The sequence below is a fragment of the Chiloscyllium plagiosum genome, unplaced genomic scaffold, assembly GCF_037043375.1.
Source record: "Chiloscyllium plagiosum isolate Xiang-an unplaced genomic scaffold, Cpla_swu_hap1 HiC_scaffold_46, whole genome shotgun sequence".
Lineage (NCBI taxonomy): Eukaryota > Metazoa > Chordata > Chondrichthyes > Orectolobiformes > Hemiscylliidae > Chiloscyllium > Chiloscyllium plagiosum.
The window spans coordinates 19,497,007-19,524,536 of NW_028270184.1; the positions used below are offsets into that span (position 1 = coordinate 19,497,007).

Below are 27,530 nucleotides of genomic sequence, written 5' to 3' on the forward strand. Positions count from 1 at the left end.
CCCCAATCCTACCAACTAAGGACCTTTCATGTCCCTTTCTTGCTGCTCTTAGTTCTCTCTTCAGGTCCTTCCTGGCTACCTTATAACTCTCAATCGCCCCAATTGAACCTTCACGCCTCATCTTTACATAGGCCGCCCTCTTCCCTTTAACAAGGGATTCCAATTCCTTATTAAACCACGGCTCCCTCACACGACCCTTTCCTCCCTGCCTGACAGGTACATACTTATCAAGGACACTCAATAGTTGCTCCTTGAACAAGCTCCACATATCAATTGCGCCCTTCCCTTGAAGCCTACTTTTCCAAGCCACGCATCCTAAGTCATGCCTCACCGCATCATGATTTCCCTGCCCCCAGCTATAACTCTTGCCCTGCAATGCACACTTATCCCTCTCCATCACTAGAGTAAAAGTCACCGAATTGTGGTCACTGTCCCCAAAGTGCTCACCTACCTCTAATTCTAACACCTGGCCTGGTTCGTTACCCAGAACCAAATCCAGTATGGCCTCACCTCTTGTTGGCCTATCTACATATTGTGTCAGGAAACCCTCATGCACACATTGGACAAACACCGACCCATCTAACGAACGATTTCTATAGCTTTCCCAATCAATATCAGGAAAGTTAAAGCCCCCATAACAACCACCCTATTACTTTCACTCTTCTCCTGAATCATCCTCGCAATCCTTTCTTCTACGTTTCTAGGACTATTAGGAGGCCTGTAGAAAACTCCTAACAGGGTGACCTCACCTTTCCTATTCCTAACCTCAGCCCAAACTACCTCAGATGGCGAGTCTTCATCCATCGTCCTTTCCACCGCTGTAATACGATCTTTGACAAGCAATGCCACACCTCCCCCTCTTTTACCCCCACCTCTGACCCTACTAAAACATTTAAACCCTGGAACCTGCAACAGCCAATCCTGTCCCTGTTCTACCCATGTCTCCATAATAGCCACAACATCGAAGTCCCAGGTACCAACCCACGCTGCAAGTTCACCTACCTTATTTCGTATACTTCTTGCATTGAAGTATACACACTTCAAGCCACTTTCCTGTTTACAGGCACCCTCCTTTGAGATTGATGCCATGTTTCTAACCTCCCTACACTCCAGGTCCTGCACCCTAAAGCTACAGTATAGGTTCCCATGCCCCTGCAGAGTTAGTTTAGACCTCCCCCAAGAGCACTAGCAAACCTCCCGCCAAGGATACTGGTGCCCCTCAGGTTCAGGTGTAGACCATACTGTTTATAGAGGTCCCACCTTCCCCAGAAAGAACCCCAGTTATCCAAATACCGGAATCCCTCCCTCCTGCACCATCCCTGTAGCCACGCATTTAACTGTTCTCTCTCCCTATTCCTCGACTCTCTATAACGTGGCACGGGTAACAAGCCAGAGACAACAACTCTCTTCGTTCTAACTCTGAGCTTCCAACCTAGCTCCCTGAAAGCCTGCCTAACATCCTCAGCCCTCCTCCTACCTATGTCATTGGTGCCAATGTGGACCACGACTTCGGGCTGCTCCCCCTCCCCCTTAAGGACCCGGAAAACACGATCAGAGACATCACGTACCCTTGCACCTGGGAGGCAACATACCAAACGTGAGTCTCTCTCGCCCTCACAAAACCGCCTATCTGTGCCCCGAACTATCGAGTCCCCAATTACTATTGCTCTGCTCTTCTCCACCCTTTCCTTCTGAGCTACGGGCACAGGCTCCGTGCCAGAGGCCTGAGCCCCGTTACTTACCCCTGGTAAGTCCCCCCCCCCCCCCCCACAAGTATCCAAAACGGTATACTTGTTCTTGAGGGGAACGGCCGCAGGGGGTCCCTGCACTGGCTGCTTCCTCCCAGTCCCCCTCACTGTCACCCATCTATCTGCCATCTTTGGAGTTACTACTTCCCTATAACTCTGATCTATGACCCCCTCTGCCTCCAGAATGATCCGAAGTTCATCCAACTCCAGCTCCAGTTCCCTAACACGGTCTTGGAGGAGCTGGAGATGGGTGCACTTCCTGCAAGTGTAATCAGCAGGGACGACCATTGCATCCCTCACCTCAAACATGTTGCAAGAGGAACATTGCACTGCCTTCACTGCCATCCCTCTAAAAGTAACCTTTTTTAAAAAAAAAACTGGGTCTAAAGAATAGAACAAGCAAAATGCAGCACTTACCTACTTACCACAACGGGTCTTGTTATTAGGTTAGAGGAGGAGGGCGGGTGGGAGGCACTACCTCTGTAGCGCCTCGGGTTCTTCTCCTGCACGCTTTTATAGGGAAAAAACCTACCCAGGTAAGCTTACGCTATACCTGCTTCCGGGTCCCAGCTGCCCCTCTGGTCTTCGTCACTTCCCCCTGCTGCTCCCGCTCTTTCTGTGAAGAGAAAACAAAACACCGCTGCCCGCTACCGGTAAGTAATATTAAAACAAACTATCTCACCTTAGCTGTAGCTTTCCGGGTTCCTTTAAACTCTGCTCTGCTCGCACTCAAAATGACCGTTGGCGTCAAAGGGTGAGTATTTATACTCACTGCTTTCCTTCCCTGCTGCCCCTCTGGTCTTCGTCACATCCCCCTGCTGCTCCCGCTCTTTCTGTGAAGAGAAAACAAAACACCGCTGCCTGCTACCGGTAAGTAATTTTAAAACCAACTGTCTCACCTTAGCTGTAGCTTTCCGGGTTCCTTTAAACTCTGCTGCTGCTGCTCTCTTTGCTCCCCCTTTTGAATGGTTCCTTGTACCACAGTGCCATGGTCAGTTTGCTCATCTTCCCTACAGCTCCCACTCTCATCCAAACAGGGAGCAAAAATCTCAAACCTGTTAGACAAGCCGAAGAGCTGAGGAGAACATGAGGACTGCAGATACTGGAGAATCGGAGTCAAAAAGTGTGGTGCTGGAAAAGCATGGCAAGTCAGGCAGCATCTGAGTAGTAGGAGAGTTGACATTTCAGTCATAAGCCATTCATCAGGAATATGGTGGTGGGGAGGGGGCAAGGGGGCTGGGACATAAATAGAAGAGTGGGGCTGGAGCATGGGCTGGGGGGAAGGTAGTTAGGAAGGTGATAGCTAGATGGAGATAGAAGATGGTGATAGGTCGGAAAGAAGGTGGAGCGGATAAGTGGGAAGGAAGATGGACAGGTAGGACTGTTCAAGATGGCAGTGCCGAGTTGGAGGTTGGATCTTGGATGAGTTGGGAGGAAGGGAGATGAAGAAACTGGTGCAATTGACGTTGATGCCATGTGAGTAGGTTGCCAAGGTGGAAGATGAGGCATTCTTCCTCTAATCATCTGATGGCTTGGATTTGGTGGTGGAGGGAAGCTCCTTCAGCACTAACCTCTGGTTCCCTCTATTCTGGATTAGTGGTGCTGGAAGAGCACAGCAGTTCAGACAGCATCCAAGGAGTAGCAAAATCAACGTTTCGGGCAAAAGTCCTTCATCGGGCTTTGCCCGAAACGTCGATTTCGCTGTTCCTTGGATGCTGCCTGAACTGCTGTGCTCTTCCAGCACCACTAATCCAGAATCTGGTTTCCAGCATCTGCAGTCATTGTTTTTTCCTCTAGTTCCCTCTACCTGCCTCACTCTCAGTTACACCCTTCTGTCCATGACCACTGACTGAATTTGAGGTAGTCGATCTAAGGGGCCTTCTGAAAAAGTGTCCAGGTAACTCTTCCCCCCCCCCCCCTTTATGATGTGTAGCAGTGTTCAGAGCTCAGACTCCAGCTTGTCAATCTGAACCAGAGTTTCTCAAGCAACTTTCTGTGGATGTAGTCACTATGAGCTACAGTAGGTCCACCAGATTCCACACAACGCTGTTATGACACATCATCACATCCAACATCTCTATTTTAATTATTTAGTTAATTTGATTTTTAAAAAAATATACTGAAAAAATGCCCACTGTTGGGGATATGAATTGACCATGTCCCAGAGACCAGAATTGGATGAGTGCAGATATCTTGAAGGATTGTGTGGCTGGTAGAGAATACAGAGATAGGAATAATCGCTATCATTGAGGGATTTGAAAACAAGGACCTGATATTATTTTAAAATGTTGCTGTGTTTCAACTGGTGAGGTTTTCAGGTCAGTGTGAGTGAGCATGCAGGCAGCGGAGTGTTGCGTGAGCTGAAGATTACAGGGAGATTGAAAGTGGGACGTGGATCAGGAGTGTGTTAGAGTCATTCAGTTTCGAGGTTACAAAGGATTGGATGAGGTTTTCAGCACATGGAGCTGTGACTGTGTTGGAGTCAGGCCACGTCACTGAAATGGAAATAGAACGTCACACTGAGGATGTGGCTCTGTGATTGAAAGCTGATCTCCAAGTCTGATATTCCACCAACTTTGTGAGGGGCCTGGTTCAGGCAGTTACCAGAGCAAGTGATACAGTTGAAGTGAGGAGGTTTGTAACAGAGACTGAAGCGTACAGCTTTCAGTGAACAAAGAATCAGGAGTAGGCCTTTCAGCTGTTCTTCCATTGAATGACATCATGGCTGGTCTGTGGCCTTACTCCATATACCTACCTTTGGCTCATATCCCTGAATACATTTGCTGAACATAAGTTTATTTGTCTCAGATTTAGAACTAACAGTTAGTGATTGAGCATCAACTGCCACTTTTGGAACATAGTTCCAAACATTTCCCACCCTTTTTGTGCAGAAGTAATTCCTAGCATCTCTCCTAAATAGACTGTGCTCCCAAGTTCTAACCAAATTGGAGGAAATTTCTATTCATCCCCCATTGGATATTGGGACATTGAGAGATTCGGAGGGAGATGGTGCTGGTCACATGTGCCTGCTCCCCTGGTCCTTCATGGTAGTGGAATTGGCAGATTTGGGAGGTTTTGCTAAAATTTAGGTTGAGCTGTTGTTAACATCTCCTGCTACCACGCACACACACGCACACAGTCCATATGAGCAGGTTCCCTCCCCGAAATGGCATCAATGAATCAGTTGGGTTTGTAATGACAATCGGTAGCTTCTGTCATCACTTTTTTCTGAGTGTTCAGCCCCACAAATTGCCACCTTAATTCAACTCAGTTTTGCAACCTACTGTGTCACTGGGTAAGTGTAAAAAATGGTGATAATACATTCTCCTACAATCAGGCAGAGTCGTGTGGTTTTGTGAAGGGGGAATCATAGCTGATAAGTTTGTTAAAATATTTTGAGGTAACAAGCAAGATAGATGAGGGGGAAACCAATAGATGAAACATAGATTTCTAAGAAGCATTCAATAAGGTATTGTATATGAGATTACTTTTATACAATTTAAACCCATTTGAACACATTATTGGTGGCATATATTAATCAAGGATATTGATGAAGGATTGAATTATGAAATTAAGGCAGTGAGTAAAGATAAAGCTAGAATCTTTATGATGGCTAATTGTTATTTGTGAAGACCCACAGGATTCAAAATTGGGGCCATAATTATTTACAATTTATACTAATCATCTAGATGACAGAAGTGGATGTATTGTTGCCAAGTTTGCAAATGACACAAAATGGATGGGGAGGCAAGTAGGGAAGGTGTGTAGTGGTGAGGATGGCAATGAAATTACAGAGGTAGGGACAGGGTAAGCAATTGTCAAAACTCAGCAGATGGAATACTCTGTCGAAAAAGTGAGGTGCATACATTTTGGTATGAAGACTAGGAAAGGTGAATATTATTTAGCTGGGGAACACGCTGCAGCACAGAGAGAATTGAGAGTCCTCTGGCTTGGGAGACAAGCAGCTAGCATCCAATTCAGGCAATCAGCAAGGTAAATAGTCAGTTGGCTGTTATTTGGGACACGGTGATTTGAAGAGGAACTTTTATATAGCAAACTGAAAGTAAGAGAAATGTTTGTCTTTTCTAGATTTCTATCCTGGACCATGAGTGACTTTTCTTTTGTGAATTCATTTTACAGGGTATTAATTGAGACTGGGATTTCAATACAAGTTCTGATATGGTTCTGTTCGCCGAGCTGGGAATTTGTGTTGCAGACGTTTCGTCCCCTGTCTAGGTGACATCCTCAGTGCTTGGGAGCCTCCTGTGAAGTGCTTCTGTGTTGTTTCCTCCAGCATTTATAGTGGTTTGTCTCTGCCGCTTCCAGTTGTCAGTTCCAGTTGTCCGCTGCAGTGGCCGGTATATTGGATCCTTGTCAATGTGTTTGTTGATAGAATCTGTGAATGAGTGCCATGCCTCTAGGAATTCCCTGGCTGTTCTCTGTTTGGTTTGTCCTATAATAGTAGTGTTGTCCCAGTCAAACTCATGTTGCTTGTCATCTGAGTGTGTGGCTACTAAGGATAGCTGGTCATGTCGTTTCGTGGCTAGTTGGTGTTCATGGATACGGATCGTTAGCTGTCTTCCTGTTTGTCCTATGCAATGTTTTGTGCAGTCCTTCCATGGGATTTTGTACACTACGTTGGTTTTGTTCATGCTGGGTTTTGTCCTTTGTCCTGGTGAGTAGTTGTCTGAGAGTGGCTGTTGGTTTGTGTGCTGTTATGAGTCCTAGTGGTCGTAGTAGTCTGGCTGTCAGTTCAGAAATGTTCTTGATGTATGGTAACGTGGCTAGTCCTTTGGGTTGTGGCATATCCTCATTCCGTTGTCTTTCCCTTAGGCATCTGTTGATGAAATTGCGGGGGTATCCGTTTTTGGCGAATACATTGTAGAGGTGGTGTTCTTCCTCTTTTTGCAGTTCCGGTGTGCTGCAGTGTGTTGTGGCTGTTTTTGAACAGTGTCTTGATGCAACTTATTTTGTGTGTGTTGGGGTGGTTGCTTTCGTAGTTCAGGACTTGGTCTGCGTGTGTGGCTTTCCTGTATATCTTTGTGGTGAATTCTCCATTCGGTGTTCTCTATACCATCACGTCTAGGAATGGGAGTTGGTTGTCTTTTTCTTCCTCTCTAGTGAATCTGATTCCTGTGAGTGTGGCTAGATGATCTGGTGTGTGTTTTCTATTTCTGTGTTTTTAATGATTACAAAGGTGTCATCCACATGTCTAACCCAGAGTTTGGGTTGAATTTGCGGTAAAACTTCTAATCTTTGCATTACAGCTTCTTCTATGAGTCCAGAGATGGGTGAGCCCATGGGTGTGCCGTTGATTTATTCATATATTTGGTTGAATGTGAAGTGTGTTATGAGGCACAGGTCCAGCAGTTTGAGTATGAGGTCTTTGTTGATAGGTTCCCTGTCTTGTTGTCTGTTCTGTATGTCCAGCTGGTTGGCTACTGTTTCTTTGGTTAGGGTTTTGTTGATAGAGATGAACAGTGCCATTACATCGAATGAGACCATAGTTTCTTCCTTGTCTATGTGTATGTTTCTGATGTCCAAGAATTCCTGTCCGCTGATCAGGTGTTTCAGTTTCTGTTGTAGTTCTTTAGCCAGTTTGTGTGATGGTGTCCCTGGTAGCGATATGATGGGTGTGAGTGGGATGTCTGGTTTGTGCACTTTGGGTAGTCCATAGAATCTGGGGGTGGTGTTGCTTTCAGGTTTCATTCTCTGTAGGTCAAACCTGGTTATCTGTCCGTTTTTTTGCAGGTTCCTCAGTGTGTTGTTTATCCTATTCGTGAGCTGTGGATGGGGGTCAAACGCCCTCTTTTGGTAGGTGTTGGTATCTGCAAGTAGTTGTTGCGCTTTCTGGATGTACTCTGCTTTGTCCAGGATGACCGTCATTCTGCCTTTGTCTGCTGGTAGTATGATTATGTTCTTATCATTCCTTAGTGTTTTTAGTGCTTCCCTCTCCTTGGTGTTGAGGTTGTGTGTTTGTCTTTTCCTTGTTATCAGGGGTACAATACTTTGTCTCATTGTTTGTTGTGTCTCTTCTGTCAATCCATTGTTTCTGAGTGTGCATTCTCGTTGCTAGGAAGTCTGCTGTCTGCCAGGGAATTCCTAGAGGCATGGCACTCATCCACAGAATCTATCAACAAACACATCGACCTGGACCCAATATACCGGCCACTGCAGCGGACAGCTGGAACTGATAACTGGAAGCGGCAGAGACAACCCACTATAAATGCCGGAGGAAACAACACAGAAGCGCTGCACAGGAGGCTCCCAAGCACTGAAAATGTCACCTAAACAGGGGACGAAACGTCTGCAACACAAATTCCCAGCTCGGCGAACAGAACCACGATAACGAGCACCCAAGCTACAAATCTTCTCTCAAACTTTGAACAAGTTCTGATAGTCAGCATAGTCAACAGGATCTGAATATGAATTTGAATATCAATGGCATTTTACTATGGACTGAAAAAGGTTTGTCTGTTCTTTCTGTGGAAAATTATCTCTGATATGTTTGTCAATCGAAAAGAAGCATGATGTTCAAATTTGTGATTAGATTACCCTTGGGGTATGTGCTCAGTTCTGGGCCCTGCAGCTGAGGAGGGAGATATTAGCCAGAGAGGGAACATGGATTTATCCAAATTACACTCCATCTCTTTGAAGGCACTGTCATATTTAGTCCCAATCACAGATTCATGATTTTAACCCATAAACTCCTCGTTCTCAATTACCTACAAACTTCCTTTTAAAACTCAGTATAATTTTATATTGTGGCACCTATTTAGGTGGAATATTCCAGATCCTGACAGCTCTTTGTTGGTCCAGATCTGCTGAAGTCTCTGTTGAGTCTGGAGGTTATAAAGAGCTGAAATGAAAGATGTGATACTATTCCCTGAGTGCTCATTGAGCTGCATTGAAACAGTACAGGAGGCTGAAGTCAGTGCAGCTGACATTTAAATCACAGGGCTGCAGTGTGCATGTTGCTTGGCTCAGTGAGAGTGCTTTGGAGTTGTGCGAAACAGATGAGGTGAGACAGGGAGAAGGTGAAGCTGAAAGTTTGAGTGCGGTGTTCAATCTTAGTTCGAGCCGTTCAGAAAGTCACTCGGACCCAATGTGAACAGCTAATTTGGAAGTGTTACATATGGAGTTTGTTTTTTTTTCCCCACAGTTTTTAAAGTATGATACTATATATCAGATTAAGTAAAGGTTTGGGACATTTTTTAATAGATATTTTTATTAGAAATTTAACATTTTTACAAGTTTACAAAAATAAACAAAACTCTCAGATATAAACATTGATATACAATTAACTCAAATATACAATAGCCAAAATTTAACAAAAGACAAAAAAAAACCGAAAAAGAAGATAAAAAACAAAACTCAACTATCTACTAATCTAACCTACAACTAACCAGAGTGTATATTTAAGTCTCTTACATGCTTGGAATGTGTTAACATCAGATGTAATAAAACCCGTATTCGTGCGGGATTCCTCCCCCGAGGGGCCCCGGACCAGCCAGGTTTGTAATCTCAATTAAATAAAAGCCCTTGTTAGGATAGCCGAAATATCTGTATTTATGTAATTCAAGAAGGGCTGCCATATTTTATAAAATAATTCGGTCTTTCAGTGCACCATATTTGTGAGGAAGTCAAGGGGAATACATTCCATAATTAATCTGTGCCAATTTGAAAGTCCAGGGGGGCCCTCAGCCACCCAGTTCACCAAAATATTTTTCCTTGCACAGAAAGAAAGAAAGAATAGAAAATAGTCTCTTCCCGTACGTGTCCAGGGAGGGAAAGTTCGAAAAGCCCAAGAGGAGAGATACAGGGTCCACTTTAATTTCCGTTCCTAAAATTTCTGTCAGGGTACTTGCTACTTTAGTCTAATATCTACGGATCTTATGACAGGTCCATAGGCAATGTACAAGAGTGCCCACCTCTATTTTGCATTTAGGACACATTGGAGATGCTCCTGCCTTAAATTTTGCCAGTCGAACCGGTGCTATATGGGCCCTATGAAGTATCTTCAGCTGGATAGCCTGGGTTCTGTTACAGATAGTAATTCTTCTAGCATTTTCCCAAATATCATTCCACGTTTGTATAGAGATTTCTAGTCCCAAATCCTGATCCCATGTTTTAAGCAGATTATCCATATCTCCCAATACTTCATCATGTAGTAAATGATAAATAGTACTGACGGAAGATACCCCCACTGGTCGTAGGACACTACATTCTCTATCTGATTTATAAAGACTATCTAATAATGTAGTTTTCTTCTGTATATAATCTCGAATTTGGAAGTATTGAAAGAGGTCTCCATTAGGTAATCCGAATTTCTGACGCAGCTGTTCAAAAGACATCAGGACCCCGTCTTTAAATAGATCCCCTAAACATGAGATACCCCTGGATCTCCAGAGTTTAAAAGTGGCATCTGTAAACCCCGGTTGGAATCCCCATGCTCCCACTATCGGTGCATAGGGGGATGTTTTATGTGAGTTGCCCTCATTTTGCCGCATTATATTCCAAGCCTTAATTGTATTTAGTATTATAGGGTTTTTACAGTGGTCTGTAATGATTTTCCTCTTGTCTGAGAATAAAAGGTTAATAAGTGGGTATTTTACTTGAGAGGCCTCGATGTCCAACCAGATTGATTGTGGATCAGACAAGACCCAATCAGCTATGTAACTTAATAGGGAACTTAACTGATATTTGCTAAAGTCTGGGAAATCCAATCCTCCCCTTGTCTGTGGAAGCTGTAGCTTCTTCAGCTTAATGAGGGGCCGCCTATGATTCCAAATAAAGGAACCCAGCCAGCCATATGGTTTACATAAAGCCGTCCTCGGCAACATCACCGGAAACATTCTCATAGGATATAGGAGACGGGGCAGGACATTCCTTTTGATTAGTGCTATTCTACCCAACCAGGAAATTGGAAGGTTTCCCCATCGCTGGAAGTCCTGCCTTATCCTTTCCAGTAAATGCACAAAATTAGCCTTATACAATTGACCAAATACTGGGGTGATAAAAAAGCCTAAATATAAGAAGCCCTCCAGGGACCAACGAAAGGGAAAAAGGGATCCGTCTGCTAAGTGGAGTATCATAGCAAGACCACCCATTGGCATAGCCTCCGATTTTGAAAAATTAATTTTATAGCCTGAGAATGCACTAAATGTATTAATAACTTGGATTAGGTGAGGTACAGACATCAAAGGATTACTGAGGAATAGAAGAACATCATCTGCATAAAGGGTAATTTTATGTTTACCTGTACCAATCCTCGGGGCCGTTATATTAGGATCAGCTCGTATAGCTTCTGCTAGTGGTTCAACTATTAGCGTAAATAACAATGGCGAGAGGGGACATCCCTGATGGCAGCCCCTACCCACACTGAAGCTATCCGAATCTAATCCATTGGTAACCACAACTGCTTTGGGATCACTGTGCAATGTTGAGACCCATTTGGTAAACACCTGTCCAACGCCAAACCTTTCCAATGTGTAAAACAAATATGACCATTCAACCCTATCAAATGCCTTTTCCGTGTCTAATGAAACCACTACTCCTGGTATCTTTCCCTGATGACAGGTTTGAATCATATTCAAAACCCTTCTAATATTATTGGATGATCTACGGCCCTTAATAAACCCCGTCTGATCCTCCTTTATAATATGTGGCAATATCCTTTCTAGTCTCAGTGTTAACGTTTTAGAAAGGATTTTAAAATCTACATTTAGCAAGGATATTGGTCTATATGATGTACAATCTTCTGGGTCCTTTCCTTTTTTAAGGATAAGAGAGATATTTGCCTCTTTCAGCGAAGGCGGGAGACAGCCCTGACTCTATGCATAGTTATACATGTCCATAAGTGGACCAGCCAATATTTCTGTAAATTCTTTATGGAATTCAGCTTGAAAACCATCTGGGCCCGGTGCCTTACCACCCTGAAGTTGCCTAATTGCATCAAGTATTTCTTGGACTTCCTCTCCAAAAGTCCATCATATCCTCTCCCAACCAATGCCCCACCCTTGACCCAGGCACTCCTCAATAAAATGAGGAGAATTCAAATATAATACAAAGCTAGAGTTAACAGTGAGCACCCTACCCCCACCCATACCAACACCTGGATATATTTGGTAATGTTAATACCATATATAAACATATAACTATATGCTTGTTCTGGAGTTAGGCCTGGAAAGGTCAAATTTTTAAAAAATGACTGCATCCTCCTCGTCCTATCTTCACAATCCTGCGATTTATATAACTCAGAATAAAATTCTCTAAAGATCGCATTAATCTTTTTATGATCATGAGTCAAAATACCCGTACTTTCCTTGATAAACGTAATAATCTGAGGGGCCTTTTTATTCTTTGCAAGAATTGCTAAGTATCTACCCGGTTTGTCGCCATATTCATATAACCTTTGTTTTGCAAATAATATTTCCCTCTTAGCCGTTTGAGTAAGCGTAGTGTTTAGAGCTGTCTTAAGAGCTGTAATCCTTTGCAATTTAATAATAGGTCTATCAGTGTATGCTGTTTCAGCTGCCTTTAAGCGAGCTTCAAGCAGACGCTGTTGTTCTCCCTTCAATTTCTTCTGGGTCGCTGAATAGGAGATGATCAAACCTCGCGTGTAAGCTTTGATGGTCTCCCACATCATTGATGGGTTGCTAGCTGTACCTGAATTAATTTCTAAAAAAGTTTTAAATCCTTGAGAGAAGTACTTTACAAATTTACTATCTTTCATTAGGAAGGGGTCCATACGCCAATGCCGAGGGGATGTCCCATTGTTCCTCGCCTTAGTTTCCATATATACAGCAGCGTGGTCGGAAATTGCTATACTACCTATTTTACAGGATGATATGGAATTTAAAAAAATCGAGGGGGCAAAAAACATATCAATTCTGGTATGACATTTATGTGGATTACAGTAGAAAGAAAAATCTCTGCCCTGTGGATGAAAACATCTCCATACATCTACTAATCCTAATTCTTTGTTCAGATCCATCAATTGTCTAGATCTGGGAGATACTCCTGCAGTACTCTTGGGAATCCTATCTATTTCCGGATCCATAATACAATTAAAGTCTCCCCCTATAATTATATGACGGGCACCAAAAGCCATCAATTTTGAAAAGGCTTCCGTTATAAATTTAAAGGGGTGTGCCGGGGAGCAGTACAAATTTAAAATCCCATATTCCTCTCCATTTATGAGGGATACATCGTCCAGATTCATCTTTTATCTGCTTTAGGATTTTGAAAGGGAAATTCTTTCGAACAAGAATAACAACTCCCCTGCTTTTTGAGCTAAAAGAAGAAAAAAAGGCCTGATCAAATCCACCCTGTTGTAATTTCAAGTGTTCTTTATCCGACAGGTGTGTCTCCTGTAGGACAGCTAAATCAACTCTTTCCTTCTTAAGGTTTTATAATATTTTCTTCCTTTTGACTGGCGAATTACTCCCCTTGACATTCCAGGTGCACCACTTAACAGACTGATCAACCATAATCATCTGGGCCAATCCGAGACCCCTCGGGAGGGGGAACCCTATTCAGAACATCCCGAGCGTAGAGCATATAAAATTTACAAAAATAAAGTCTCTCTAATACACCCATAACAATACAATAAAAAAAATTTCTAAATAAAAAAAATATAAAACGTATCTAAGTGGAGATTTTCCCCCTTGTTCCCAGGGGGTGTCACTTCCTCTCCAAAAGTCCATCATATCCTCTCCCAACCAATGCCCCACCCTTGATCCAGGCACTCTTCAATAAAATGAGGAGAATTCAAATATAATACAAAGCTAGAGTTAACAGTGAGCACCCTACCCCCACCCATACCAACACCTGAATATATTTGGTAATGTTAATACCATATATAAACATCTAACTATAAAGTTACCACCTCAACAAATAATAATTAAATATAATAATACAAAATAACAAGGGAAAACAACCCCGCTCCTAGAGACAGAGGTAAAATTGAATAAGGTAACCACCTCCCCCCACCAACATTAACCAAATATATATATATATATTTGCTTATATATATATATATATATATATATATATATACCATACACACACACATATATATATATATATATATATATATATACACATACATACATATACACACATATACATACATCCCTCATATATACATAAAATAATAAAAGAAAACAACCCCAAGGGGGGGGGGGGAGAAAATCAAATCCCTCTCCCCACCCCCTATGATAATATTAAACAGTAAGGTAGGAGAAAAAAAAGGGGGGATATAAACCAAAGTGGGGGGAAAAGCAAACCAACATCCATTATGTCTTACAGTTTATCTAAGAGAGTCCAAGAATTCCTTAGCCTTTTCTGGCGATCCGAAGTTATATACGGATCCTTCATGGTTAAAGCGTAACGTCGATGGGTAGCGTAAGGAGTACTGAATATTTTAGTCCCTTAAACGCTTCTTCACCTCGTCGAATGCCTTCCTCTTTCGAACCAGAGCTGGGGAAAAGTCCTGAAATAGCATGATCTTGGATCCTTTATAGATCATAGCTTGGGGGTCTTTTCTGAGATTTCTAGAGGCTTCTAGGAGTATCTGCCTCTCCCTATAGCTCTGCAGCCGGAACAGGACCGGGTGTTGGCGCTGGTTCGAGCCGAGCCCGCGTATTGCGACCCGGTAGGCCCATTCTACCCTTACCTTGCCTGATCCAGCTTCCAGATTTAAACGCTGTGGCAGCCACTGCTCCAAGAATGCTGCAAACTGGCCTTACTCTTCCCGTTCGAGAAGGCCCAGCAAACGAATATTTTTTCGATGACCTCGATTATCGAGGTCATCACTGTAATTCTCTAAGGTCTGGACTCGCTGTTCGAGTGTCCGGACCTGATCCACGGCCGATTGAGCTGCAGTTTCGGAGGTCGCGGCCTTTAACTCCGCCCCTCCGACTCGGCGCTCGATTTCTTGGATGTCTCAGTCGTGCTTCTGCAGCACGGCCGAGAATGAGTCCCATCGATTTCGGGACTCCTCGATGAAAGCGTCGATCTTCGCGTCCAGCTTGGAGATCATCTCCACAAGGCTTGTTACTATAGGTAAGTCCCCCGGGCCGGCTGTGGACGCCTCTGCTGCAGCTGGAGAGGGTGGGGGAGGGGGTCCTGCTTGTTGAGAGCTGCGGGCTCCCTTCCCTTTAGTCATTTTAATTAAAGATTCAATTGTTTAAGTTTAATATTAAACAACTAATTAAATTAAACAACTATTATAAATGATTTGGTGAGTGTGGTGGGGGTGGGTGACCCACTTTACCCAAGTCTTGGGAGGAGCACTGTAGACTCAGTCTTGCTGGGTCGCCGTCATCTTGGATCCCAGGACATTTATAACAAAGGAAGACTGTGAGCTCATTTAAATTCTCTTAATTGGAATAACTAAATAAATCTGGAGAGAAGTCATGACAGGAGATCTCAGACCCAGGATGTGCTCCTCTTGCACACTGTGTCCCTGATGGCTAAATGTGCAGAAAGTCTGTCCAGCTGCAGCTACTAAGTACACCTGCATCAGGAATGAAGAAGGGCTTATGCACAAAATGTCTATTTCCCCTACTCCTCAGATGCAGCTTGACTGGCTGTGTTTTTGTGTAAAAGGACTTGCTGTTTGCTTTTGCTCACACCAATGAATGAACCTTAGTCATTGGGCAGTTTGTGTTGATATTATTAAACCCAGCTGTATTGAATGTGCTGGTATCTGTATAGTAAATTGTGATCATTTTCAAAATGTCGCTGTACAGCAACACACTATCCACCTGCATATTGTCTGAAAAGTGATTTTCAGTATTGGATTTTGATGTCATTGTTGTTTATATCCAAAACATGTTTTCTGGACCTGTTTCTGATTGTTTGTAAACACCACAAGTTCAGTGAATTATTTGGGATAAAAATAATACAAATCAGGTTTTCATTAAAAGTATGTTGCATCAACTCTGCCTCATTCTGAGTTCCTTAGAGATAAGATAATCATATATCTTCCTCATATGAGCAGTTGGGAGAAGGCACATCCAGAGTGAGATTAGATTCCCTACAGTGTGGGAACGGGCCAATCAGTCCACATCGACCCTCCAAAGAGTAACCCACCCTGACCCATTTCTCTCCGGCTAATGCACCTAGCACTATAGGCAATTTAGCATAGCCAATTCACCTGACCCGCACATCTTTGGACTGTAGGAGGAAACCAGAGCACCCGGAGGAAACCCACGCAGACATGGGGAGAATGTGCAAATTCCACACAGACAGTTGCCCAAGGCTGGAATTGAACCTGAGACCATGGTGCTGTGAGGCAGCAGTGTTAACCACTGAGCCACTGTGATAGCTGGAAATTTAGTTACAAAAGCTGTTGTGCCAAATATAACCTAACTTGACAGGGGGTTGGGATCCAGAGAGAATATCCCAAAGGGTAAGAAAGGAATCCACAAGCGAGTCAGGAAGGCATTGACATTACAGGTCAGTTATGGTGCATTGGATTTTGACATGGGGTTGAATCCTACAGCTTTGACGATCGAGGCAGATGAGTTTAGGATAAAAATCAAAACATAGGAATATGATGACATTGCTGTCACTGAGACATGGTTGAGAGAGAGGCAGGATTGTAGGCTCAATACTCCAGGATACAGGGTCTTCTTGTGAGACGGTGAAGGAGGTAGAGGTATCACAACTATGTTCAGAGAATTCATTACAGCTTAGGAAACTCCTTAATTACTTCGGAGTTTCAAAAATTTGCAGAGCGAGGAGAAGACGTTTGTTCAAACTAGAAGAACAAATAAGGAGGCAAGTTTCGAGGAAGTGTAGAAGTAATAGCGGGGGATTTCAACTTCCCCAACATCAACTGTAGTCATCATACTGTGAAAGATTTAGCAGAACTTTTAAAATAGATCCAGTATAGCTTTTGAAGCCAGGATACAGAAACACCAACAAAGAATGGGGGAGGTCCTGCAGTTAACTTCAGGTAACCAAGGTGGACAAGTGGGTGCAGTATGAGTGAGGGTGCATTTTGTAGACAGTTATCAGAACTCTTTTGAAAAAATTCAGAATTGTTATGGAAAAGGACAAGGATGGGCCTGCAATCAAAGTTCTAACTTGTTGATTTTAATAAGACCTGATCATGATTTGGCCAGAGTGCACAAGCAGCAGATACTTTCAGACAAATGTGCAGCAGAGAATGTAAATGGGGAGATATGGAGAGCTATAATGGGAACATGAACTGATAAGGCCAAATAAGATAAAGGGAAGTACTCAGTTGTTTTCCAGGTACATTAATGGTTAAAGAATAATTGGAGAATGAGTAAGGCACATTTAAGGGACACAGAGGTAATTTGTATGTGGAAGCAAAGGATGTAGGCCTGGTTCAAAATGAATACTATGTGTCAGTGTTCACAAGTGAGAGAGATTAATTAGGGAGAATTACTGTGATAGAATTTAAAGAAATTTGCACAAAGAGAAAAGAAGATTTTGAGATTTCCAGTGTCAAATGAAATTTATCCTGCATTGTTGGGATGATAAGTTATAGAAAGAAATAGAAGGGGTGCTTGTAAGAATTTTCAGTTCACCTTGACAAGAGGAAAGGTACTTGAGGACTGAAGAATAGTCAGGAACTTTTATTTGAGAAGGAAGCAAGGGATAAACTAAGGAACTGCAAGCCAGTCAGTCTCATTTTGGTGGTGCGGATACTATTGGAAATAATTCTGAGGGATGGATTTAATTTGTATTTGGAGAGGCAGTGATTAATCAAGATTTGAAAAGTATGGAGTTGGAAAAGAATAGCAGGTCACACAGCATCCGCGGAGCTGGAGAGTTGATGATTCAGGTATAAGCCCTTCATTAGGAGTGTGGAGTGAGGGGCAGCTGAGAAATGAATAGGAGCCTGGGGATCGGGAGGAGCGTGGGGATCGGGAGGAGGTAGCTGAAGGTGATAGGTAGATGTGGGGTGGAGCTTGGTGATAGGTCGGAGGGGAGGGTGGAGCGGATTGGTGGTGTTGTTAGCTGAATGCATAGCCAACAATAGTGGAGCGATATAAAATCAGGGCTGGCTGCCGGCTGGTATTAGAGGGGGGGGGGGGGGGGGGGGAGGATATCTTAGAACATTATGTGATGGGGGAAGAGGGAGGCAATTAGCAACTCATCTTGGGTTGAAATATGATGTCCTGGTTGTGAAGCACCTCAAGTAGTAACCAAGAAAGAGGGATGGAGTGGGAGATGAGGGAGTAGAGTTTCTGGCTGGGACTGAAGACAATGGCACCAGTCGTCTTTAGTATTTGTTTGAAGGAAATGTTTGTTTATCCAGTTCTGATGTCAGACAGGTGGGCAAGGTGTATGAGGGGGGGGGGGGGGGGGGGGATCCTGCAGGTGATCGTGTCCACATCCATTTGCTGCTCCAGTCCTAGCAAGATGTGGAGGGTGAGGGTCTTAGATATTCTCTCACAGATCTGGTCATTTTCTGGAGATGTAAAATCCTACTCCATACTTCTACCGCCATCTCCCTCTCTTGTTCTTTTCTCCCAGAGGAGCCAGAATCTTGTTTATGTCCAGGCTGGGTGGCATGTTCCCCTTCCTGAAGGATGTTACTGAACCGGTTAGATTTTTACAACAGTCTGGCCTATTTCAGGGTCACTTTCTCCTCCTGCTGGCCCCACAAATTACCAGATACACTCAGCCCAATTTCATAATTTTGCTTTGTGCTTTTGTGGATTCTTTCTCTCATTCCTGTTTTTGTCTTTAAAATGACTTTCACAGTTGTATAAAAAAGGGAGGATTTCTTGTTGGGGAAACGGAAACCAAACATCACGTCGGGTTTTGACGAATTCACCCAATTTATCATAAGCAGTTGTACTCGTGTTCTGTGCATGGACGATGCTTCAGCCATCTTTTGACCTGTCTGAACATAAATGCAGTCTTAATGAAGAGTAGCCATGAAAATCTGGCAATTTTTGGGAATATTCCAGCTAGGCTAGAAATTCATTGTTGCATTCACATTGAGCAGAAGACTTTCACCTGCTCTGAATGCAGGAAAAGATTCACTATCTTGGGGCGGCACAGTGGCTAGCACTGTTGCCTTGCAGCGCCAGGGACCCGGGTTCGATTCCAGCCTTGGGCAACTGTCTGCGTGGAGTTTGCACATTCTCCCCGTGTCCCTGTGGGTTTCCTCCCACAGTCCAAAGAGGTGCGGGTTAGGTGAATTGGTCATGCTAAATGGCCCATAGTGATGGTGCATTAGTGGGGAATGGGTCTGGGTGGGTTGCTCTTTGGAGGGTCGGTGTGGACTTGTTGGCCGAAGGGCCTGTTTCTGCACTGTAGGGAATCTATTCCAATCTAATCTATCTCCTCCAATCTGCATTCAGACTGGGGAGAGGCCATTCACCTGCTTCATGTGTGGGAAGGAATTCAATCATACATCCAAATTATTGTCATAGCAATGAGGTCATGGAGACAGGCCATTCAGTTGGTCTGAGTATGGGAGGAATTCAATCGGAAATACGCTACTCAGCACACGACTACTGGAGAGAGACCATTCACCTGCCCCCAGTGTGGAAAATGATTCATTTGTTCATCTGCCTCCTAACATACAGATAAGGTCACACTGGGGAGAGACCATTCACCTGCTCCAAATTTGGGAAGGAATTCCTGGAGTCGTTCCACCTGCTAAGATACCAGCAAGTTCACCAGTGTCTGCAGTTATGGGAATGTTGCTGTTCGTTATATCCAGGAATCAATGTGTTCATTGGGGTCTGTTACTACTGATGTTGATAAATGCCCTCTTACGGTGCTAATCTTCTGTATAAAATACAAAAACAGCAGCTTTGTGTTAATCATTTGTGTGCTGAATCATGTTAATAGCTTTAACAAAACTGAGTTCCTTTCTGAAAGCCTGTTCCTACTCTCCCGTCCTCCCCCATCTATCCTGTCTCCTCCCCGTCTACCCTGTTACCTCCATTCTCACCTCAGATAGCAAGTGCGAAGAGCTTACGGAGTTTCTATGTCGCTGAGATTGAGAAAATATTTCTTTCTACTAGCCCAACAGGGAGGGGCTCTTATGGCACAGTGGTAATGTCCTTACTCGGGATCAGGAGACCCGTGGATTAAGGCCCACGTTTTTTGGAGGTGGTTAACAACAACTCTGGATAGGCTGAAAATATAAGTAGAAACAGAAAATACAAGTAGCCACCAGACCGAAACACCTTCCAGCTGTCCCTGCCCGAGCTTCCAAATGGAATCTTCCTGTAGTTTCTCTCCTGTTAGACTCTCTCATTGCTTAGTTTGTCCAGGAAACCCTCCTGCTGCTCCATTGTTCCTGTCCCTCACTGACTTGTCCATTTCCCCCGTGTTCCCACATTAATTCATTGTTTCCAATCCCATTGTCCGATTCCTCTAGCTCCACCTCCTTCAGTCTATTGGGCAGCAGCTGCTGTCAATCACCAGGGTGATTATGATTTGAAGCATGCGACGTACAAGTGAATACCAGTGCGCAAGCGCTTTGTTAACCAGTGGCTGTAGGGATGTGCAATAGGGGTCAGACAGGTGTGGGATGGAGGCTGTGGGTGTGAGATGAGTTTTTTCTGTCATTTGCCTTCCTCTGGGAACAGGACCTGGGAAATGGCCCCTAGCCCAGGGAATGAACTAAAGGATGATTCACATCAGAGGATGGCGTTGGGGAAAGTAAAGAGGTTTCGGTATAGAGGAAAGTCAATGAGTTCTGACCAGGAAGCAAATCCTGGGGTGGCAGGGTTTGTGGAATTCACCAATACCCACTGGAGATGTCAAACTAGGAGTAAAACTGTTTGATTTGATTCTCAATCTGCAGACACGAGCTTAATAACTGAAACCAGAGAGAGGAGAGGGAGGGAGAAGCATACCAGTAGGAAAGGAAGGATGTGTGGAGATTGGTTTGGATTTCAGCTCAGGAAAAAGACAGTGGGTGTCATACTGGGATTTACAAACTTCAGGGAACAGGATGGAAAAAAAGATGTTCAATTCAAATCTATAACTGTCTGCCCTGAATTTCTATCAATTTTTGTTTTCTCTGCTGTCAGGTACTGAATGGGTGCCCAGAAACAGATTGCAGTTTCCATACTGGCAGTTTGATGGGAATGTAATCTTCTGCATACAGCGACAAGAGAAGGGCAGGGCCCAGTACCTAGCTCCTTACCTTACTCTTGTAGATCTCAATAAGGCAATCAATGTCATCAGCAGGCCAGAACTCAATAAGACTTAGGAGGAAACTGGTTGTCCATCTCAGCTCCTTAGTCTGATCCTTGCTGCTTCTATGATTGGTAGAGGCAGAAACCATCATAACATTAAAAAAGTATTTAGATGCACACTTGCAATACCAAGACACACACAGCTATGGATCAAATGCTGGAAATGGAATTGGAATAGTAAGGTGGTTAGTTTTGATTCGTGCAGTCTTTTTCTTTGCTGTGACTCGATGAACCACTCCTTTCATAACCACAACGCTGCCTGAATGAGATCACCAAGTGGCGAGTAATGGTGAGAAATGGATCTTTGGGGGATGCCAAGTCCAAGCAACATGGAGACAAATGGAAGGTTGGGCATGAAGCAAGCCACTTGCAAGGACAATGAGTTCAAGAGTTTTTTTTTCCTCCTGATAGGCAATGATGATGGAATTAAAGGTGAGAAGGACAGAACCAGAAGAAGAGAGAGTGAATGTTAACAATATCAGCGAACATGGGGAAGCTGTGGGTAACAGTTTAATGAGAATAGAGTCAAAGCAGCAGGAGGTGCGACCAATGCACAAGATGAGATCTGATAGGATGTGACAATAATAGGAGAGAAAGCTGGAGCAGCTTTCACAGAAAGAGGAATTCAGAATGGGTTTGACTGATGGCCTAGTGGTGGGGGAGAAAGAAGCACAGGCAGCTGATCAATTGTTCCAATTTCAGTAACAATTCAACAAAGAAAGAGGGAGATCCCTTCAAAGTGAACTGGCAAGGGTGTTAAAAAATTAGGCAGACTTAAGCTGAACTGTTTTATTTGACTATTTTGCCAAATATTAACATCTGTGGTTGAGCTAAACATCAGCATTCAACATAGCTCCATTCCAGTTGTGGTTAACAGCAAAACGGAGCCCCTGCTTTAGTCACTTGTGAAGTCGCTGGTGGCGAAGCAGGTGAGCTGACTGAGTAAATCTCTTCTCACACATTGAGCAGGTAAATGGCCTCTCCCCAGTGTGAACCCGCTGGTGTATCAGCAGGTTGGAGTTTGTCGTGAATCCCTTCCCACACTCAGAGCATGTGAAAGGCCTCTCTCCAGTGTGAATGCGCTTGTGTACAGTGAGGTCAGATGATCGCCTGAATCCAGACCCACACTGAGAGCACTTGAATGGTTTCTCATCAGTGTGAATACGTTGATGTCGCATCAGATCTGCAGAACTTTTAAAGCATTTCCCACAAATTGAACACTTAAAAGGTCTCTCGTCAGTATGAACATGTTGATGGGACAAAAGACCCTTGGAACTTTTATAGCACTGCCCACAGTCTTGGCATTTGAAAGGTCGCTCCTCACTGTGTACGTGCTGGTGTGCCATGAGATGAGATGACTGAGTGAATCCCTTCCCACACAGTGAGCAGGTAAATGGCCTCTCCCTAGTGTGAACTCGCTGGTGCGTCATGAGGTAAAATGACCGAGAGAATCCCTTCCCACATTCAGTACAAGTGAATGGCCTCTCTCCAGTGTGAATTCTCTGGTGTATACGGAGGTCAGATGACCATCTGAACCCAGTCCCACAGTGACAGCACCTGAAAGGTCTCTCCTCAGAGTGAATACGCTGATGGGACATCAATTCAGTGGAACTTACATGGCCTTTCCCACAGTCCGGGCACTTAAAAGGCCTTTCTTCAGTGTGAACCCGATGGTGCTTCAGCAGGTTGGATGTCCGAGTAAATCCCTTCCCACACTCTGTGCAGGTGAAAGGCTTCTCCCCAGTGTGAACTCTTTGGTGTGCGCAGAGATCATATGATCGACTGAACCCTGTCCCACACTGAGAGCACTTGAACTGTCTCTCCTCAGTATGAACACTTTGGTGACGTATCAGCTCCCCAGTCGTTTTAAAACCCTTCCCACAAACTGAGCATTTAAAAGGTCTCTCATCTGTGTGAACACGTAGATGGGACATTAGTTCGCTGGAACGTTTGTAGCAGTTCCCACAATCTTGACATTTGAAAGGGTCAGCGTGAGCTCGCTGGTGCCTCAGCAGCATTGGTGATTCAGTGAATCCCTTCTGACATATGGAGCAGATAAATGGCCATTTCTCAGTGTCAGTATGATGGTGAATTTTGTGAAATTCCAGATCAGAAATGTAACTAACTGTCTGCTCGCAGTCCCCAGTTTTCCATAGTATCTCCCCAACATGACTGCAAAAAGCCAGATGACTGTCTGAACCCTTGCTCATACACAGAACACATATTCGGTTTCTCTTTTCTGTGAACAGTGCTTTTTCCTTCCATGTTCAAAATCTGCGGATGTTGTGATAAAATGAGAGATCTTGGTGTGATCCTGTTCTGAAGAAGAGTCATAATGAACTTGAAATTTTAACACTGTTTTGCTCTCTATTCAGATGCAACCAGACCTCTCAGTTTCTCCAGTATTTTAAATTTTAAGTCAGTTTTCAGTAATATTTTGCTTTTATCCAAAACGAATGTTTGCATTGGATTCCCACCTTTGAATCTTCCTTTTCCATGAAATTGATTTAAAATAAAAGAAAAAGAGATTAGGAGAAAAGCCACAAAAAGATAAAGCCAAATTTTGTGAAAGCATAACTCTGAAAATGTATCCATTGTTTTCTTAGGTCAAAACTTAACTAATCTCAGGCACTCCTAGCCAGTCTTACACATCCCAGTTCCTATAAACCTTGAGGCTTTCTAACATTCGCCGGTCTGTGCATTCAAACCAAATCTTAACCAGCCACCACACCTGATTGTCAGGATGTCAGCCAGTGGAACCTCACAGAATATGAGTTCCCTGATTTGAGCTGTTAATCTGGTGTAGTCAGGGAATCCTGGCTGGCATAAAAAGGTTAAGCATTAGAGATACTGACACTCTGGTTTGTGACTCTGTGTGAGGCAGTACTATAGTCAAGGACTGTTCATGTGTAAATGAAGAATTACTTGGTGATTGGATACCAGCCTCTATAGAGGCCATGCTCACTGACCTATAGGCTATTTAAATTATTGTTTCCAGACATTTCCCCATCACTGAAGTAAAACTGTCTGGCCTGTTGTTACCGGGCTTCTCTTCACAAGCTTTTTTGAACAAGGTGTAATGTTTGCATTTTTCAGCTTCTAGCACCACCATTAGAGCTAAAGAACCTGAAAATATTACAGAAATGCCACTACAATTCTACTCTCACTTCCCTTTCTATTCTTTGGTTTATCTCATCCACACTTTGTGCCTTATTCATATTGAGTTCAGATAGCCTATGTAACATTCTTATCAATTTTAAAATATTCAAGTGACTCAAATATCTAGTCTTTTACTATGACCTGAGCAGAATCTTTGTCTTTGAGAATGACTTATTTAATACATTGGCTATGACTGTCTGCATTGCAATTTTGGTCCTGAGGAGTGCTATTCAATATTTAACCTCCTTTACAATTTCAAAGCCTAAACAAGAGTTTTAAGATTTCCCACCCTGTTGACTGCTGTTGAATTTCAAAATCACTTTTTACTTATTTTATTTGCTGTTTCATCTTCCCTCTGAACTTTCTGTATTCAGCCTAGTTCTAAATTTTCGCTTTCTATTTAACGTGTAATATGCACAATTTTTCTCTTTTACCTTAATTTTCTAAGATCATGAGATATAGAAGAAGCAGGACATTAAGCTTTTCAAGTCTGCTCTATCATTCAATGGGATCATAGCTGATCTGATAATTCTCAGCCCTACTTGTGTCCCTTTTCCCAATAACCTTAACTTCCCTCCTGAATAAAGATCTGATCAACTGGTCACTGTGCCCAAATGTTCTACAATCACACTTGACCCAGTTCATTGCCAAGAAGGTCTAGGAGTGCTTCTTTTTTTTCTTTTAAGACTAAGTACGCATTGCTGTGGAAAACTTTCCTGAACACACTCTTACCTGCACTGACCTTTACATAATCTCTATTCCAGCAGAAAAGCAAAATATTCCAGGTGCTGAAAACCTCATACAGGGAACGCTGGAGAAACTCATCTGCGCAAATATTTGGAGTACACTTCCTCGACGATAGTTTGGATAGATCAGTTGTATAGATTGCCACTTTCGCGTCACTCTCATCATGACAAAACAAATAGAACTCACCAATGGCAATACTTTTACCTTTCCCCAGCACGTCCGCTGTCTCGGCCATAGGTGAACGGGAGCCGGCGCTGTTTCACATCGTGTCTGGAACATGCGCAGTGACAGTGATGATAATGGGTGGAGATGCTCTTCCTTTTCATCCGCTGTGAGGATGCGGGCCAACGGGGAGGGTTTACAAATACTTCCAACCTGGATTAATAACCTCCAATTGCTCTATTTTTGTTCCTGGTGCCTTTACCTGGGATCAGCTCCCGGTAACCGCCGACATCTTGGATCCGTCGGGTTCAGGGCGCATGCGTGTGAACTTGATGCTGCTGTGAGGCAGGCGGGGATCCGAACGTGCGGCTGTGCCTTTGGATCATAGATTCCGCTACAGTGTGGAGACAGACCCTCCGAAAAGTAACCCACCCATTTCCCTCTTACTAATGCACCGAACACTATGGGCAATTTAGCATGGCCAATTCATCTGATGTGCACATCTTTGAAATGTTGGAGGAAACCCACGCAGACATGGGGAGAGTGTGCAAACTCCACACATACAGTCGGCCGAGGTGAGAAGCGAATTCAGGTTCCTGGCGTTGTGAGGCAGCAGTGGTAACCACTGAGCTGCCGTGCCGCCCTAAGGCTGTGTTAGTTAGAAAGTATCCCATTGCACATTCCTGCTTTTGGATTTTGTTGCTGATTGTGAGTTATTTTAATTTGTTTGGATTACATATTGGAAGAACTAAAACTACCCCTTTAGGTAGCTATACCGAGGTTACAAACTCACACATTGAATGTAGATATAAAACAAGTGGACTGTTTTCACCTCCCTGGTACTTTCTTTCTTCCAGTTAATGTCACAGTCTTCTGGTGGTCCCAACTGGATGACAGGTTCTCATCCCTGATAAACATGATGGAGCCAGTTTGTGATTTAATGACAAAAATCTGGCAGCTTTTATGGTCACTATTCCCTAGTGCCAGCCCCAAAAATTACCAGATCCATTCACTTTGATTCCATAAACTGCCTTAATTTTTCTATTTCATTTCACATCCCTTTTTCTGTTAAAGATTAATTCCACAGGGTTTTGGAATTAAGGATGAACAGTCATGTAACATGTCAAATAACACACTAGGATCTGACAAACTTGTGGAATGTAATGTAAGCTGAATATTATTGGATTTTAAATATGGATGGTGGATGCATCATTTACAGCGAAGAGAAAATGTGCTCAGATTGTGTGTGTGTGGATGAGACTTCAGTTGATCATATGACTTTTTGAAACCAAACCAATGCCACACTGACAAAAAAACAGTAGATATGTGGGGAATGTAGGAAGGGTTTAATTACCCGTCCAAGCTGCAAACACATTGGTGCAATTGCCATCAGGGAGAAACCATTCACCTGCTCCATGTCTGAGAAGGCATTCATGAAGCCCTCATCAGCAGATTCACACTGGATAGGGGTTGCTCCCCTGCTCTGAGTGTGGCAAGGAATTCATTTAGTGATTCCATCTGCTGATACACTAGCAAGTCCAGACTCAGGAGCAACCATTCATCTGCTTCAAGTGTGGGAAGGATTTCTCCCAGTCATCCAGCCGTTTAAACAGGTTTACACTGAGCAGAGACTTCACCTCAGGAAATAACATTACCAACCTAAAATAAGCAGGAATATTCAGCAGTGATTCACCTGAGGCCCACTGAAGTTGTTACCTAGTAAGGTGATGAAACATCTGGAATTGAACCTTCAAGCTCAGCGAGCAAACCTACACCCAAAACCTCAACCTGAGCTACAAATCTTCTCAAAACTCGCTAAGACCCTTTAACTGTGCAGACTGAGGGAAGTGCTATAAAACCTCAAGTAGACTGATGTGCCATCAATGTGTTCTCACTGGGGAGAGACTGCTCAGGTGCTATCACTATGGGGCTGGGTTCAGGACACTATCTAGCCTCACTGTACACCAGCGAATACACACTGGGGACAGCTGTTCACCTGCTCTGAGTGTGGGAAGAAATTCATTCAGTAATCCAGCTTGGTGAAACACAGCAAGTTTACAAGTAACCTCAGCAATTGGATGTTTTTGTTTGTTCATGGGATCATGGCACCACTAGCTCAGCTAGAATTTATCATCTATTCTAACTGCCCACCGGATGGTTTGGACTCAACCACATTATTATGGGTCTGGATTTATATGTAGGCCAAACTAGGTCGGAATTAACAAAAGTTCACAGACAAAATGGCACAAAGAGTTTGCTTTCTGGTCTTTTATCCTGTTTCTGAAATGATCATGAATAAATTCTTACAGCTGATTTAAATGTGAAAGACCAACATGAGTTTTATTCTAACAGGGTGGTCATTACAGGGAACTGGAAATGCTATAACTCTAGTATGTCAGATGGATCAGTTTTTGTTCAATGTGTGCAGGAGGGTTTCCTGACACGATATGTCAAAGAGCCGACAAGAGGGGAGGCCATACTGGATCTAGTGCTTGGTAAT

At 43.5% G+C, this 27,530-nt stretch overlaps 1 protein-coding gene and 1 long non-coding RNA gene across 5 annotated transcripts in view; one reads left to right on the plus strand and one right to left on the minus strand.

Annotated features, from left to right (window-relative positions):
* LOC122543967 (uncharacterized) overlaps nucleotides 1–13,791 on the plus strand; it is a 29,709-nt gene extending 15,918 nt beyond the window's left edge. For 2 of the 4 annotated variants that reach the window (XR_015754597.1, XR_006310222.2), the window contains 2 exons: nucleotides 7,500–7,562; nucleotides 7,825–13,791. This is a non-coding gene — a long non-coding RNA (uncharacterized LOC122543967). Of the gene's footprint in view, nucleotides 1–5,888; nucleotides 5,985–7,499; nucleotides 7,563–7,824 lie in introns of all 4 variants that reach the window. The other 2 variants (XR_015754599.1, XR_015754598.1) reach the window with 2 other exon arrangements.
* The window catches only part of LOC122543966 (uncharacterized), a 199,269-nt gene extending 173,801 nt beyond the window's left edge, over nucleotides 1–25,468 (minus strand). Inside the window, exons 1-2 of the mRNA XM_043682961.2 lie at nucleotides 25,055–25,468; nucleotides 21,737–23,451 (exon numbers count right to left, since the gene is read on the minus strand). Coding sequence (XP_043538896.2) covers nucleotides 21,862–23,172 — 1,311 coding nt within the window. The 5' untranslated portion in view covers nucleotides 23,173–23,451; nucleotides 25,055–25,468 and the 3' untranslated portion in view covers nucleotides 21,737–21,861. Of the gene's footprint in view, nucleotides 23,452–25,054 lie in introns of the transcript that reaches the window.
* Nucleotides 25,469–27,530: the final 2,062 nt, after the last annotated feature.